This window comes from Arachis hypogaea, chromosome 13 (assembly GCF_003086295.3).
Source record: "Arachis hypogaea cultivar Tifrunner chromosome 13, arahy.Tifrunner.gnm2.J5K5, whole genome shotgun sequence".
In the NCBI taxonomy this organism is placed as follows: Eukaryota; Viridiplantae; Streptophyta; class Magnoliopsida; order Fabales; family Fabaceae; genus Arachis; species Arachis hypogaea.
This window is the reverse complement of record NC_092048.1, coordinates 134000789-134018495: the sequence shown is the minus strand read 5'-3', so window position 1 is coordinate 134018495 and position 17707 is coordinate 134000789. Positions and strand designations below refer to the sequence as shown.

Below are 17707 nucleotides of genomic sequence, written 5' to 3'. Positions count from 1 at the left end.
TATATTTGTATCTTTATTTTTATTTTTTTTGTTATATTCTTATTGTCGTGCCTTGTTTTGATATCAGAGCCAAAGGCAACCTTGCTCACCAGCAGTGTTTCTTCTTCTTAAAGAGTAATGTTGGGTAGAAGAGGATAGAAGAGAGATGGTCAAATAAAATTACATCTACGCCAATTACAACCAAAAGAAAAGGATAGAAGAGAGATGGCAAAGAAGTTATTTCTAATTTGTCATTCTGCTACACAACAGGATGCGGGTAGTTGGAGAGAAACTTAAGAAAAACAAAGCATCTGAAATTCTTAGAAAACATGATAATACATGCAAAATGGCCCAATATGTCTCGGTATATACATACAGTAACTCTTAAAATTTCCCAAATTCAAAGACGAGAAACAGCTAAAACCTGCTCAATGTTATTATTATTATTATTATTGTTGTTGTTGACCTGGCTCGTTGACTTCTTGGGCTTGTTCTGCTGCTGGTCATTCTCCGGCGGCACCACAAACTGTTTGGCCATGGCCCTCAACTGAACCTTCTGAAACTTGCCGGTGGCCGTCTTGGGCAACTCGTCCAAGAACTTAACCACCTTAGGAACCATAAAATGCGGCAAATTCTTCCTACAGTAAGCAATTACCTCAGCCTGAGTGACATGATCTTTTTTCCCAGAAGGATTCTTCTTGAGTGAGAGAAAGGCACAAGGGCTCTCACCCCACCTCGGGTGCGGCATTGCCACCACCGCAGCCTCCAGCACCCTCGGGTGTCCGTACAGAACCTTCTCAACTTCCACACTGCTTATATTCTCGCCTCCCGAGATAATCACATCCTTTGACCTATCCTTGATTTCCAAGTAGCCATCAGGGTGAATTACACCCACATCTCCGGTTCTGAACCAACCATTCTCGAAAGCTTTTGAGGTTGCTTTAGGGTCCTTGAAGTATCCCATCATTATGCCACTTCCCCTAAGCATAATCTCCCCCATTCTTTTCCCGTCACGCGCCACGCTCTCCATTGTTTCTAGATTCTTGACGTCCACGTCAGCCATCGTGACCACGCTGACGCCCTGTCTTGCCTTTAGCTCCGCCTGCTGTTGTACTGGAAGCTGGTTCCATCTTTTCTGCCACTCGCACACTAAAGCGGGCCCTGTCGCCTCCGTCAGGCCGTAGGCATGTGTCACATGGAACCCAAGGGACTCCACTTTTTCAAGAAGGGAAGCCGGCGGGGGCGCGCCGCCGGTTAATATCTCCACCTTGGACTTGAACTGGAGGCGGTCGCTGGGCTTGGCCTCGAGGAGGATGTTAAAGACAATTGGAGCGCAACACATGTGTGTGACGTTGTGGAGAACAATGTTTGTGTATATGTCAGATGCCACAGTGTTCCTAAGACAAACATTGGTTCCCCCACGTGCTGCCACTCCCCATGTGAAGGTCCACCCATTGCAATGGAACATAGGCAGAGTCCAGAGGTAAACTGGCTCACTACCCATCTCCCAACCGAGAATCAAACTCAGGGTGCTCAGATACGCACCCCTGTGGCTGTACACAACTCCTTTCGGCTCTGAGGTTGTTCCCGATGTGTAATTCAGCGAGATTGGAGACCATTCGTCGTGGATTTCATCCACCACAAAGTTTGGATCGCCTTGGCGAACCATTTGCTCGTATTCAAGCTCGCCCAGGCGGATCCCCGTGGGGGAGTTTATGTCGTCTATGACGATGACTAGAGGAAGACATGCGTATTGTGCTGGTTCAGTTTGTCCTACCAGCAATCTCAAGGCGTCCCTCGCCTTGGGGACAAGCTCGTAGTCCACGAAGAAGACTTTGGCTTCCGAGTGCTTGAGAATGGCGGCTATGTTCTTGGCGTCAAGACGAGTGTTGATGGTGTTGAGCACTGCTCCCGCCATGGGAACTGCGAAATGCATCTCGTACATTGCTGGGATGTTAGGTGCCAGCACTGACACCTGTATGTATGCTCAATTAGTATATGAATTACATTGAAAATTGAATGTATCTAGAAGCAAGCAATGCAAGTTGTGAGACTTACGACGTCCTTGTTAGCGATATTGAGGGCACGCAGGGAGGAAGCGAGGCGGCGGCAGCGGTGGTAGGTTTGTGACCATGTGAAACGGGTTCCTTCATGGATGATGGAGGGTCTGTTGGCATAGCATGCAGCTGCCCTCGTCAAGAAAGTTAGAGGGGTCAGTGCGGTGAAGTTTGCTTCGCATTTTGGAAGAGTATCCATTATATTTTTAGCTAATTGGATAACAGAACGAAGAAGAAGAGGAGAAGTGTGTTGTGTTCTGTTTTGTTCTGTTATGTTATGTTCTGTTTGCAATTGGAGGGAGATTCAAGCTTTATAAATAGGGGGAGGGGGGAAGTGGAATATGATATTGGTGGGGACGTGTTTGTTAAAGACCACGTTATTTGGGGGCTGTGGGGCCCATTTGGGTTAGTAAGTAAGAACTAAGAAGATGCACTGAAGCATAGCTTAGTCTTCATTCAAAACTATTTAGAATTAACGTCTACGGAAGTTGCTTTGATGCTGCTGCTACTAACTATTATCACTCTATGCCTCTTTGAACACATTCATCACCATTTGACTACCATTTTTCTAAGTTTAGGGCAATCAATCTTTATTCTAGTCTAGTCTAGTCTTTTTATCATTTAAATTTGGACCAAGAGATTACTCGTTGTTGGTTAAGCTATTTGAAAGGTTAAGAAATACATTAAGACAGACTTCTAAAACAAAAATGAAGCATGGTGCCCTTATTCCTTCAACTACAATTCATGTTCATGTCTTGTGATATAATAATATTGAAGCATCGGCCCATTTTCACATAAAAATGATTCTATATTTTATTATTTTTCAAGGAGATAAACTTTAAAAATAAAAATCCCGTGTATTATTTGTCATGGGGCAACCATATTGCGTAAGGAATTAACTCTTTAAATAGCAATATATATAATTAAATAAAAATATACAAATTATACTTTATTAATATTATTTTAAAAAAATTCAGATTAAGTTAATTTAGAATCATTTTTTCTGTCACCAACCTTTTTTAATAATAAAAATGCTTCTGAAATTATATTCATTTAATATATGTTCTTTGTATTTTAATTATTATTAACAATACTTAAATAGTCTAGTCAGTCTATATATATAATGCTAAAATATATTTTAGGTTTAATGGCCCATGTTAGTAGTAATCATATAAAAAATTTAAATAGTTAAAGTTTTTAGTATTTTCGATTTAGAATAATACTAGATTGATAAAAAATACAGTCAGAACTTGCTTTATTTAGCATTTATTAATTGTCGCAACAATTAATAAATGCTAAATAAGACAAGTTATGACTATTTTTTATTAATTTTCTTTAGTTACCAAACATTTTCGATTTATTAAAAAGTTTAACATTTTTTACTAATAATAACCTTAAAGAATGACTTAAAACTATTATTAATAAAATCTTTTTTTCTGAATTTATTCAAAGAAGGTCGACTATTAACTATTAGAATAGGCATTAAGTGCAAATAGCCTTGTCTGTTTCAGGCTCAGTTTAGATAAATAATTTAAATAATTTTTTTTTGAAAAAAGAGTTTAAAATATAAAAATTTTTATTAATAACAGTTTATAAATAAATTATTTTGTATTTGAATTTTTAGTTATAAAAGTACTTATTTTAAAGTTGTAACATGTGGATAAATAACTCAAAAAATAAATTTTTTTACAAAAGAGAATGATTATTAAAATAACGATGATAACAAATACTTTCTAATATTGAATATTGATTTTACATAACCTAATCACTAATATTGTGTATGATATGGTAGGTAAAAATAAAAAATAAATATAAAATGTGTGTTAATATATATTTTGTTGCTGTTTTTATTTTTTTTTTACTCCTATTAGAATTCTCTTCTCTTTTATTGAGGTCAAGAACCTGCTATAATTAACTATGAAAATAATAACAAGTTATAAAATTATATATAAAAAAAATAAAATTAAAATACCACAGTTAAATACAAATTTAATAATAAAAAATAGAGTAATAAAATAATAAAAAAAAATACTTAGAAGGAATATATGCAGTAAGTTGTTCTGATACAATATTGTCTGAAAATAGTAGTGCAGGATCAATATTTTCATCAGTTGAATCATTACGTGAAAATGGTGTGGTTTGGAACATTGCGTAAAAATGATGGTGAAAGGCCAGTGCTTCTAGCAGACCTTGCGTGAAAATGGTGGTGAAGGGTCAATACTTTTTACCGAGTCAAGACTCTCACCCTTCGTTGCTCTCTCTCCTATTTAATTTTGGTCCCATTTATAAAATTAAAAGTGAGAGATCACACTTTATTCTCTTAAATGTTAAAAAAATGGAGAGAATCCATTTCCGTGAAGAAGGAAAGTAGATTTTTGTTTGTTTTAATTTTTTTTTTTTATGAACTTGCCATAAACATGCCTAAATTCTGAACTGGTTCAATAAATGGTTTATCATCAACACAAAATTAAATGCCATTGGAACTTGGAAAAGGAGGTATGCCATTCTGTTCTGGAATTAATAATTCATTTTTTAAATTAATTAAGTTCGGTCATAAATAATTATTGGATTTTGTTATCATGTGTCTAAGGGCATAAGTTATATATACCATAAAAAATTATTTTTTAATGTTATTTGCAATAAATATCATTAAAATAACATTAAAACATTTTTTTATGGTGTGCATAATCTATTTTCTTAGGATATAGGATAGTAAAATCCATAAATTTATTTTTAAAAAATTAGATACATTAATTATTTTAGCTAATAATAATTCTACTCTTTTCATTAACTCAAGAGTCCGATCCAAGGCAACAAAAATAATTTGCGCTAACTTCTACATTACTTTCGGAAGAAAAGAAAAAAAAAAAAAAACAAGAAAAACCTCACTGTCGAGTGTCGTTGTTATTGCATTTAAATAGATAAGTATAAGAAGATTTGGTTAACATCGTGAGTCATGCATCCAATAGAGTAATTTCTAGGACTGTTCAAGTCACATATATGTTGTTATCTTCATTTTTTATTGTTAACTAAAATACTATCTTTCAAATAACAAATCATTTATTTTATTTTTCTTATATATATGACAATCTTGATTTTTTTTTTCCAATACGTTGGAAATTATTAGAACAAATTTAGTTTAGGATATTATACGGGACAAACATGTCTTCCACAATGTATATGAATATAGGTGAATTTTATGGTGTCTAAAAAGTGGTGTCTATTTACTAAAAAAGATTAAAAAATAATATTTAATTTAAAAAATATAACAATAAATAATTTTTCAAAAATTAAAATTTACTACAAAAAATAAGTTAAGTAAAATTTAAGTACAAACTCATAGACATCATAGAATTAGCCATGAATATAAAGCCAAAATTCGAAATTACCATCTACACGTCTTTTTTTAATTATTATTTCAGCATCTCTCTTTCTACATTGTTAAGAATCTAACATAGAGCTTACTACCCATTTTTCTTTTTTCCTTTTCTTTTCAAAAAAAAATATATCTACATTGTTAAGTAGCTAAGATAGAACGTACCCAATTTTTTTTTTTTTAAAAAAATATGACACTATTATTAAATTTTAAGAAAAATATAGTGTTAATTGAAAAAATAATAATAATAACATAAATTTTAAAATTTTAATAAAAAAATAATTTATCAATAATTATTGTATAATTTATTTTTTATTTTAAAAAAAATATGGTAAAATTCACCTAATTATTTACAAATAGATAGATACGGTATGAAAACTGATGGGGCCCGGACAACAATTTTAATTTTATTGAAGTTAGCAATCCGATCCAAAGCAAATGTGAACTAGGAAGATAAAAAGATCGAATAATCCTCCCAGCCATGTGATTAGTTGTTAGTTTTTCGTGAAGACTAATAATCCATACGTAATTTTATAACATACAACTACACCAAATCCAGATTATTTAGAGTCTTGGTCTAGTCTTGTTGAATATTTATTCTATCTAACCAGTTGTAGATTAAGTTGAATAAATTGAATTCCAAAGCATACTACTCGCCGCACAATTTTTCGAGGAAATTGTTATGAAGAAAGCTAGCACTAGTGAACCTTTGAATAATTTTGAATTCAATAGCTTTTTTTTATCAACTCCTGAATTTCCAACAAATATTATGGACTATTATTATTCAGAAGGCATAAAACTTTTCTTAATATGCCGGGAAATTCTCCTAAGTCGTTGTCTTGTTCTGCTTATGGCGATGGCACAATAGCAAGACAATATAGAAAAGTAAAGAATTTGAATAAAGTTATATGCAAATTTGTAGTGGACAGGAAAATGTGTAGTGGTTAATTCCAGGCTGAGAAAATTGTTTGTAATTTCCAAAATCTAGAAGGTGGACGAATTTTTCCATGGAAAATTGGAAAATTAATGTTTAGTCATTGTAGGTTTGATTGCTTTTTTCTCTTAGCTTGACTAATGCTTTAATTGCTTTTCACTTTCCTTTTTTTTTTACTACTATAAAATAGCATATTAATTACATATTTTACCGCAAATTTTAGTCATAATTCGTAAGTAATTTTATTTTTTGTTACTTTTAAAGTTCTTGGATAGCTGTTGTCATAAATTTTAAGGGGGAGACACTGATAAAGATGCTTAAAACGTCTTTTTTTAAAGATGTTTGTTATATTAACAAAAATTTAATACATATAATTGATTAAATTATATTATTTTTGTCAAAATTAGATCAGACAAATTAATTTGATCAAAAAATCAATAAACCAAATCTTGAACCGATTTAAATTAATATTTTTTTATAGAAAATGATTACAATAACTTTATTATAAAAAATGAATAAAATATTTTTATTATATATTTTTTTATTTTAAAAATCTTAAATTCTAATCACGACAAAAAAAAGGGTTAAAATTTAAGATTCTTAATATATATATATTAGTTATTTTTTATAATAGAAATATTATAATTATTTTTTATAAAAAAATATTAATTTAGACCGGATTAAGGTATAGTTTATCGATTTTTTGGCAAAATCAATTTATTTGATTTAATTTTGATAAAAATAACATAGTTTAATCAATTATATGTATTAAATTTTAATTACTTAAAAACATCTTTAAAAAAAACATTTTAAGCGCTTTTATCTAAGTGGCTCCTATTTTAAGATTCACAAGTAACTTGGAAAGTTAGTCATGAAAAACTGTAAACTTTGTAAATAATTTCGTGAAAAAATATATATAATATTTGTCGAATTTTGTAGCAAATTTATGTGTGATTTTTTTTTTGCATGTAACAAATTTGCGGCAAACTCCAATACAGGTGACAACAAATTCCACAAATAATATTTTCGCAACTAATTTTTGCAGCAAATTTCGCAAGTAACAAAATTCACAACAAATAAATAGGTAAAATCGTCCCCAAAAGATATTTCGATCTCCATTTTGGTCCTCGAAAGATAAAATTAATCGAAATCGTCCTCGAAAGATACACGATTGGTCACGTTAGTCCTTCTGTCAGTTGGATGATGACGTGTCACGTTAAGTGTCACGTGGCATATGATGACGTGGAGGGCTAATGCCACATGTCATAAGATGATTGGTTGACGTGTCAGGCCAGTAACACCTGACATGCCATGTGTCAGATCGGTGACACGTGGCATGCCACGTGGCACTTGACATGTAAAAAAGTTATTTATAATCAAAATAGTCCTTAACTGTTCAGACGTAAGTTATTTTCATCCCTAAAATTTTAAAAATTAATCAAATTAGTCCTTATATAATTTTTCTTGATAATATTAAATTTAAAATATTTTTTGATACTACTAATTTTAATAAAAATGTAATTGACAATCAAAAAATTAGTAATTGTATCTTTTCTTCTTAAAAATTTTTTCAATAAAATTATCTCTCTCCTTTAATTCTTGTCAAAATCTCTCTTATTCTTTTCTATTCTAAAATATTTTTCTTACATTATTACATTTTGCTGGAAGATATATATACTCAAAATTGAAATGTATGTATTTATTAACCTAAACAAAATTATATGCTCAGAATCAAAATTTATGTATGTTAACCTAAACAAAGTTAATAAAAATTTATACATCTTTTTTTTTCATTACGGTATTACTTTCATTTAAGTTAACATACATAAATTTTGATTTTGAGCATATAACTTTGTTTAGGTTAACAAATACCTACATTTCAATTTTGAGTATATATATATTCCATCAAAATGTAATAATGTAAGAAAAAAGTTTTAGAATAGAAAAGAATAAGAGAGATTTTGACAAAAATTAAAGGAGAGAGATATTTTGATTGAAAAAATTTTTAAGAAGAAAAGATACAATTACTAATTTTATGATTGTCAATTACATTTCTATTAAAATTAGTAGTATCAAAAAATATTTTAAATTTAATATTATCAAAAAAATAAAAAAATTTTATATAACGACTAATTTGATTAATTTTTAAAATTTTAGGGATAAAAATGACTTACGTCTGAACTTTCAAAGACTATTTTGATTATAAATAATTTTTTTACATGTCAAGTGCCACGTGACATACCACGTGTCACTGATCTGACACGTGGTAGGCCACGTGTCACTGACCTGACACGTGGTAGGCCACGTGTCACTGACCTGACACGTGGCATGCCAGGTGTCACTGATTTGCCATGTCAACCAATCATCTTGTGACACGTGGCATTAGCATTCCACGTCATCATCAAACTGACGGAAGGACTAACGTGACCAATCGTATATCTTTCGGGAATGATTTCGATTAACTTTATTTTTTGATGACCAAATAAAATGGAGATCGAGGTATCTTTCAAGGACGATTTTGACTATTTACTCTAGATAATTAATTTACAGCAAATTCTGTAAATAATAAAATTAGCAACGAAGAAATCACACATAATTTTTGCAATAGATTTTAATTTGCTGGTAATTAATGCACAATAAAATTGAAAGTAATCTTTGCAACAAATTTCGCAAGTAATAAAAGCTAAGGTGCAACAAAATCTTGCATCAAATTTCACATTCACAACAAAACTCGTAGGTAATTTTTGCACCAAATCCCACACGTCACAAAATTGGCAACAAAAATTGCAGATAATTTTTGTAGGAAAGTTCGCAAATTAATCAATAGCAAAATTTGCAAATAATTTCAATAACAAATTTCGCAACTAAAAGTATCCTCAGATTAATTTGTAGGTCATTTGTTTTTTTTCTTGTTTTTATGGTTAATTTGATGAATTTATATACACCTGTTAAAATATAAAAAAAAAATCAATGATCATTATTTAATTAAACAAATGAGTAAAACAATGTCATAATTATTATTTTGTCAATAAATTAAATTTAATATAGGTAACTTTAATAAGAAATTGCTCTTTTTTTTTTCTTTTTCCATCAGTTCCAATTTGATGTTTATCACTATAATAAATTATCGGAATAGCCACCAATTTGGCGATTGATTTTTTTTTGAAATTTAGTTTATTCTTATTATTTAAAACAGTGACTGATTTAGCAACTAATTAATTTGTAATTTTTATATTTTAGTTGGTCGCAAATTCGGTCGCTAATAGTGACCGATTTAGTGATCGACTGCTCTAATGCTAAGATTTTATAGTTGGTCGCTAAAATCGGTCGCTATATTAACCATTAGCAACCGATTTAGTGACCGCTATCTTAGCAATCGAATTAGCCACCAACTATTTTATAAACATATTTTTAAGTCGGTTGCTAATTCGGTCGCTAAATTATTAAATAACAACCAATTTAGCGACCGAATACTTTAAAATCAACATTTTATAGTTGGTTGCTAAATCGGTAGCTATCTTAACACTTAGCAACCGATTTAGCAACAAATTTCTTAGCGACCGATTTAGCGACTAACCACCATTAAGCTTGTTTTTATATTGGTTGCAAAATCAATTGCTAACTTAAAAATAGTGACCGATTTAGCCACCAACATACCCTAAAAGCTTGTTTTTTGTTTTGGTTGCTAATTCGGTTACTAAGTTTAAAAAATAGCGACTGATTTTAGCAACCGACTAGATTAACTTTATCATTGGTAGCTAAATCGGTCACTAATTTTTATTTTAGCGACTAATTTAGCAATCAAGAACGAGTGGTCACTAAATCGGTCGCTAATTGAAATTTAGCGACCGATTTAGCAACCGATTTTTTTTTTAAATTCTAAAAAAATTTGATTGGTTGCAAAATCAATTGTTAATAGTAACCGTTTTTATTAGTCGCTAAAATCGGTCGTTATTTTAAAACTTTATTGTAATGTATGATTAATTTTCATTTAATCCATTTTTTAAATAATTATCTACATATTATTTTGGAGTTTGCATATGGAAATCGATATTGAGGTCTATAAATAATTAGGAATATAAATTACATTATTGATAAATGAATGTATATATATGAGACATTTTAGTAGGATTATGGTGATTATGATTTTTTTAAAAAGTGTTTCTTAAAATAAGTATTATTAAAATATAAAAAAGTGAGATTTTAATTTTAACGATATTTATATAACCGTAAGCCATTATAATATAGTCATATTAGAATATATATACTTAAAATGTTAGAATATGTATATAGCAAGATAATTAGTAATGTATGTGATTTCTCTACTTAATTAACAGATTAGATGCAAATATGCATATACTCTGAATGTTCTTGAAGATTTTATGTGACTATCGTGAGAGTTTACTTGGAAGAAAAGTGTATTTAATTTCACTGTAATTAGTATACCTATAATCAAGGCGAGATACATTACTAAATTAGTATAACTAGTTATTATTTAAATATTATTTTTTATTTAATATTTTTTTAATATTAATTAAAAAATTAAAATTAACAGATTTAAATAGATTTATTGTCTTTTTTTAATTTAAAAATAAATCTAAAAAACAGAATAACCAAATAAAAATTTTAAATTTTAAATTTTAAATTTAAATCTTTTTAATATTAACACATCCTAAATAAAACTATCAATATTTTTTTAAACACATATTTTAATTAGTTACCTCTCTTCTGCAATAATCAAAGAAAACATTTGCTCTATAAAAACTAAACACTCAGAGCTGTAGTGCCTCTCCTCCTCGCCGCGTTCGTCTTCCCCCGCGACAAGCTCCTCCTCCCTCCGCGAAGAACTTCTCCATCCATGATGCGCAACTCCATCGGCGATGCAGCTCCATCAGTGACCCGCAGCTCCTTCTTGACCCTCCTCCGTCCATGCGTGCATCCCTCCGTCCTGGGTCTCCTCCACCGTCGCGATCTTTTTTATCTGAGATAATTCTGCTTGCACAACTATGTACGATGGAAAAGTTTTGTAATATAAATGTAATTCGGATGTGCTAAACCCTAATTTTTACTATTCCGTTGAGTTCGGGTTTAGAATATTAGTGTAGTTTGGATGTGTAATGATCTAATTTTGGATGTGTTCATGTTATTCATGTTAATATTTGATGTGTTTGTGTTTTTGTCGTGTCATTTTTAATTTTTCATAAATTGGATATGAGAGTATTATTGTTCTTGCGAGTGTTGAGTATTTGTTCATTTTTATTGGTGATTTTTGCTGCCTATCAATTATTTAGTGTGCAATATTGTGATTTTAATTGTGTAATCTTATAATTTTGGATGTATAATCTTATAAATTTGAAATTATAAACAAATCATATGGATATGAGTTTCGGACGTGTTGATGAAATAATTAGCGGGACCTTATTATCATTTTAGATGTGTTGAAAGAGAAAGAGTTAATTAGTGGATATTATTATCATTTTGGATGTATTAAAAGAGAAAGAGTTCTGAGAGATACTTGTACATGTGGTGTGATGGTAGTATATTAAAAGAGAGAGAAAATAAAAAATAAATAATTTTCTAATTTTTTAAACAATTGGTACCGTGAAAGTGAATGTTAAAATTAATTAAATAATAATAAATTTTTAAAAATAAAAATATAATTAATTAAAGAATTAAAATAATATATTATTAAATTTAAAGACAGACCAAAAATTAAATTTTAAATGATAAATAGTATTTTTTTTTACTCAATATATACCTAATTTTTATAGGTTTCTTTGCTGAAGATATTACGAATGAAATGTTATTTTAAAGAATAAATGTCATTTTAGATTCTTTATCATTTATTTGAAGGATAAAATAATTTTTTACTATTTAAAATTTTTTATTTAATTTTTTATTATTTAAGTAAGGGATCTAAACTGTGTTTAATATATTAACCGGTTATTATTTACAAAAATATTTAAATTAATTAATTGTTAAATTAATTATTTAAATAATTAAAAATTAATTAAAAATTTTTAAATTGTATAAGATTACTTTATATTTTAAACAAATGGTCAAACATCAAAAGGACATTTACTCTTAATTTAAGTATGAGTTAAAGTGTTAAGCCTTAAATTTATTAAGGATAAAATATATCTTGTTTGATAAAAATTTTAAAAATATTTTTAAATTTTATTTTATTTTTAATTTTATCTCAAAAAAATTTTAATTTGTATCAAATATACTTTCTGACGGTTAAGTTTTCAAAAATTTCAAGATCAATTCAACAACAATTTCATAAGAACAATTTTCAATACAAATAAATCAAGCATAATTTTTATGTATTATTGTTAGATTGGTCTTAAATTTTTTAAAAATTTAACCATCGAAGGTATATTCAGTGGCGGAACCAGAAATTTCATAAGAGGGGGGCCAATTAAATATAAATATAATAAAAAATTAACAAAATATGATTTGTAACATATATATCAAAAAAGTAATTATATTATATAAAAGTCAATATTCAACTACATACTTTAAGATTTTGATATTTTTAAACTTGCTCGACGATGCTTCATGGAACTAAAATCATCAATTATCATCTCTGAAGTGAATTTTGAAGCAATTTCCTTTTCAATATATACAATCATACAATCTGCTAAAAATTCATCTTCCATCTTGTTTCGAAGCCTTGTTTTAATAATCTTCATAACTGAAAAGGCCCGTTCAGTTGTTGCTGTTGTCACAGGAAGAGTCAAAACAAGATGAATTAATCTATCAATTAAAGGATATATATTTGATTTTCCTGTCTCTGTCAATTTTTGACACAATTCAGCAAGAGTAGACAAATTCTGAAAATCTGGAGCTTTAACCACATCAAGTTCATAATGTTGTAACTCATAATCCAATTGAATCTTTTCTTGCTCAGAAAAATCTAAAGAATAGAAATTCTTTACAATATTGCATATATTGCAAACACTGAATAACTTGAAAGCATCTTTAGGATCTAAAGATGTACTCAATATGAGGAGCTCGGTTGCTTGCTCACTAAATCTACTATTTAGCTCTTTCAATTGAAAATCTATCACGCTAGTAAAAATGTCAACACGATAGTGGTGTTCAACAGTGACAACATCCTTTTTACGACGAGACCGAATTATGTCACTAAAAAAAGCACCCATATCAGGTATCTGAATAGCATGATCATTGTAGAAAGAACTAACTTTTTCCAAAAGTGCTCTCCAACTATTATCTCTTAACTGTTGAATCAATGACTTTGTACTAGAAACCAGATGCATAGCATTCAAAATGTCTTGAGATTTTTGTTGCAATGCTTGACAAAGTTTATCAATGATTCCCATGATTTCTTTCAATATATGCAAAATGAAAACAAAATCAAATGATAATAAAGATTTAAGAGCATAAGTAGCATCACCACGTTGAGAATATGTAGATCCATTAGTAGCCAAATCTTCCAGAACTGAAGTTGTTGCTCCAAACATACGTAAAAGGCTACAAATTGAGTTGAAGTGAGAGCTCCACCTGGTATCTCCTGATCTTTTTAATGTGCCAATTTGATTTGCTCCCCTTCCTGTTTCAATTTGATTAGTTGCAACTAAATGGGAAATTTCAGTTGCATAAGCAGATCGTAATTCATCATTGCGTTTGCAAGAAGAGCACACAACATTGATAATATTACTCAAACTTTGGAAAAAAGCATGAACATCAACAACTTCTTTAGCCGCAGCAACAAGAGCTAGCTGTAATTGATGAGCAAAGCAATGAACATAATATGCATAAGGACATTCTTGAATAATTAAAGCTTGTAACCCTTTCCACTCTCCACGCATATTACTAGCTCCGTCATACCCTTGACCTCGAACATTTTGAATGTTGAGATTGTGATGAGATAATGCAGAACAAATCTCTTGTTTTAGAGTTGCAGAAGTAGTATCTTTGACATGAACAACATCTATTAGCCTTTCTTTGACAAATCCATGCTTATCAACAAATCTAACAACAAGTGCCATTTGTTCTCTTCTAGATTCATCTCTAGCTTCATCAACAATCAAACAAAACTTTGCATTACCAATCTCATTGCAAATTTCATTTTGCACCTTTCTAGCAAAAACATGTAGAATTTCCTTTTGAATAGAAGGTGATGTGTATATTGCATTTTGAGGAGCATTATCCAAAACAACTGCATCCGCTTCTTTATTGTAAGAAGCTAATAATTTTAACATTTCAAGAAAATTTCCTCGATTCTGAGACTCATGACTCTCGTCATGTCCCCTAAAAGCACAAGCTTGAAACGTTAACCATCTGACAGTATCAAAAGAGGCTTTAAGACGCAATCTATTGCTTAAAACTTGTTGTGAGCTTTACTTAGCCAATACTTTGTCAATGTGACATAATTGATTAAGCAAATCTTTACAAGACTTAACAGCAATATTATGAGGAGAATTAAGAGATTTACCCACATGAGATAAAAATGCACAATCCTTTCCATTATTCACTTTTTTCCAATTGCGAAATCCTCCTGATGTGAATGGACTCGATTTTCTAGAAAATAAATAGCATGGAAGACAAAATGCAGCATCCACTTCTGGCGAATATTCTAGCCAAGAAAAACTCTTAAACCAATGAGCTTTGAAACGACGAGGATGACTTTCTAGACCAGAAAGAAGGGTACTCATCCATAATAAATTGATATGGTCCAAATTTTATGTATGCTATACGAATTTCATCTTGTTGATTGATAGGATAATTCCAAATTTGCGGACGCTTTCATCATATATTTTGAACATTACTCAAAGAATCTGAAGCTGAATTTTGTTCATCATATATTCTCTCTTTTTTCTTGAAAAATGAGTGAATTGTTTTCATCTTTGATATTTTTAACTTAACTTGAACTATCTAACAAAAAAAAAAACAAAAATAATTGCATATATATTATTTTCTTAAAAAAAAATATTAAACTTATTGAGCAATAACAAATAATTTTAGAAACACAAATATATAATAACCAAAAATAAAGTTATTGATTTACCTGATTATTTTTTTTGTTCCAAGTCTCATCAAAAAATAATTCTATTGAGTTTTGTCCTCACTTCAATCTTTGAACACTGTCCATTATAAAAAAAAAATTAATTATTTTAAATAAATAATATAAATAATACTTGACATTGTTATTAACTTAAAAAAAATTGAAATATACCTCTTTGAATCTTTGTTGTTCATTCAATGGTTAATATTTTGCTGTTCACTTCTCTTCAATGGTTTTTCTTCATACGTCTTGTTTTAGTATGGAAGGAAAATTAGAATGAGAAGAGTAGAAGACCAAAAGTTTGGGAACCACTAAAAGAGAGAGAAAAGTGGCGCTGATGCCTCTGATGGTTTGAAACAAATATTTGAAAAATGTACTAGGGTTACTTTAATTAATAGTATGGGCTTGGGCTAGTATAATAGAACCATTTTTATTAATTATTAGAATGGGCTATTTGTTAACAAGAGCAACAATAATTCAAATATTCAATACATAGTGCAGTTTTTAGTTATTTTAATTTATAAAATTTTGTAACTTATATTTTTTTTAATATTATATATAAAAAAATTTAATATTATTAATTATTACTATTTACTATTTTTTTAAAAAAATTTTGGGGGGGACTATGGCCACCTTAGGTCCCCTCGTGGATCCGTCACTGGGTATATTTGATGCAAATCAAAAACTTTTGGGACAAAATTAAATAAAATAAAACTTAGGAATATTTTTGAAATTTTTGCCAAACTTTAAGAACAAAAAATATACTTTACCCATTTATTAATTATTATATAAAAAGGCAATTTATTAAAGATAACATAAAATTTATATAAAAAAATTACGTGTAAATTTAAGTCCTAATAAATCAAACAAAAATATTCGGAGCGAAAGTTTAGAGGCCAAAAGTTGTTATAACTTTTTTCTATGATGTTGTTTGTATTCGTTAATTAATTCTAAAATAAATCTATAATATTAAATATAATAAATGTATAACTATGTAAGTTACATATATTCATAAAGTTAATACATATAATAAATATTAAGTTAAATAAAATAATTTTAAATTAACATTACTCAAATCAAATATGGTATTACAAATTCATAATTAATTTTATTCCTATTTTCCTTAACTACTTAATTATTATAGTTAAGAAAAAAAAATATCTATGCTTTTAACGGATTTGTGTGTGTTATAGTCTCTACGACATAACTGACCCATAAAAAAAAAAAAAAAACAAATTGCTTGATTTGATGATTTTAATTTGTATCTTCTGATATTTTGTTGAATAAATTCATATTTATCCCCTAAGAGAGGGAAAACTATACTGATAATCGTAACGGGTCCAACCACCACAAGGTCTGCTCTTTATATATGTCACAACCAGAGTTCACGAATTTTTATTAAAAACATTGCAAGTCACTTAAATATGTTTCTTTATCCTATATTATATTCATCCAATTATATTTATATATAGTGGAAAGATTAACAAAATATCAATTCATATTTCTATTAAAAAAAATCCATATTACATATATTTCTATTGCTTGTTGGAAAAGCATGCAAGGTGAAACCTAGGAGGCGACAATCAGAAAAATAAATAAATAAATGCAACTTGGCTCAAAAGAGATGAGAATTCGTAGGTTTCTTATATCCTCTCAAGTCATCACTTAATAAAGCTCGTTCAAATTTTATAAATTTATGTAAAAGCAATTGATGTTATTAGGGCAAAAAGTACATATATTAAGGAATATATTTACTAGATAGTAATTTCTTCCGTTTTACTTAAGAGGAATTAAGTTTGTACCCCACACGCCTTTAATTTACGTCTTTTTGTAAATACGTTTACGTACTGCATTATTATTGAACGTATTAATAAACTAGTTATTTTTAAAATTTTTAATAAATTAGAATAAAACCAATTTTTTTATAATAATAACAATAAATTCAATTTTTTTTAAGAATTTAATTGTATTTTTAAATTTTTAGGATTCAAATGTCTGCAAAACAAAAAAGTTAGAGATATATTTGTTTTTTTATCAAAAAATTTAAAAATATTCGATTTAGATTGTGTAATTCGATCAGATCAAATCGGGTCTAATAATTATAATGCAGACAATTAAATTTATCATTGTTGCTATAATAAATCGATTTTGTTCTGATTTATTAAAAATAAATTATTAACCGGTTTAATAAAGATATCCAATAATAACATAACACATATAAATATTTTTAAAAAATTATATTTTTAGTGTCTTTATTAAAGTAGTCTCCTAAAAAAAATCTTCAGAAACAAAAAATAAATTAATAAATGTCCAATAATAATAATAATAAT

At 28.9% G+C, this 17707-nt stretch overlaps 2 protein-coding genes across 2 annotated transcripts; both read right to left on the bottom strand.

Moving 5' to 3' along the window:
- Positions 1-137: 137 nt before the first annotated feature.
- On the bottom strand, positions 138-2521 carry LOC112733788 (trans-cinnamate:CoA ligase, peroxisomal). The gene is made up of 2 exons (XM_025782874.3): positions 2038-2521; positions 138-1954 (listed from the first exon to the last, which is right to left on the bottom strand). Exons 1-2 carry the CDS (start codon positions 2233-2235, stop codon positions 380-382), a joined length of 1773 nt encoding a protein of 590 aa, XP_025638659.1. The 5' UTR covers positions 2236-2521; the 3' UTR covers positions 138-379.
- Positions 2522-11118: 8597 nt separating this feature from the next.
- On the bottom strand, positions 11119-14574 carry LOC112735491 (uncharacterized). Its single transcript, XM_025785026.1, has 2 exons — positions 13319-14574; positions 11119-11350 (listed from the first exon to the last, which is right to left on the bottom strand). The coding sequence occupies exons 1-2, from the start codon at positions 14572-14574 to the stop codon at positions 11119-11121; spliced, it is 1488 nt and encodes a 495-aa protein (XP_025640811.1).
- Positions 14575-17707: the final 3133 nt, after the last annotated feature.

What these genes read in the sequence shown, in the direction of transcription:
- LOC112733788 (XM_025782874.3), bottom strand. Translation starts at nt 2,235, where the DNA reads ATGGATACTCTTCCAAAATGCGAAGCAAACTTCACCGCACTGACCCCT. An exon ending in ATATCGCTAACAAGGACGTC is followed by an intron (nt 1,955 to 2,037) that starts GTAAGTCTCACA and finishes GCATACATACAG; the next exon opens with GTGTCAGTGCTGGCACCTAA.
- LOC112735491 (XM_025785026.1), bottom strand. Translation starts at nt 14,574, where the DNA reads ATGTTAAAATTATTAGCTTCTTACAATAAAGAAGCGGATGCAGTTGTT. An exon ending in GATCCTAAAGATGCTTTCAA is followed by an intron (nt 11,351 to 13,318) that starts GTTATTCAGTGT and finishes CATCGTACATAG; the next exon opens with TTGTGCAAGCAGAATTATCT.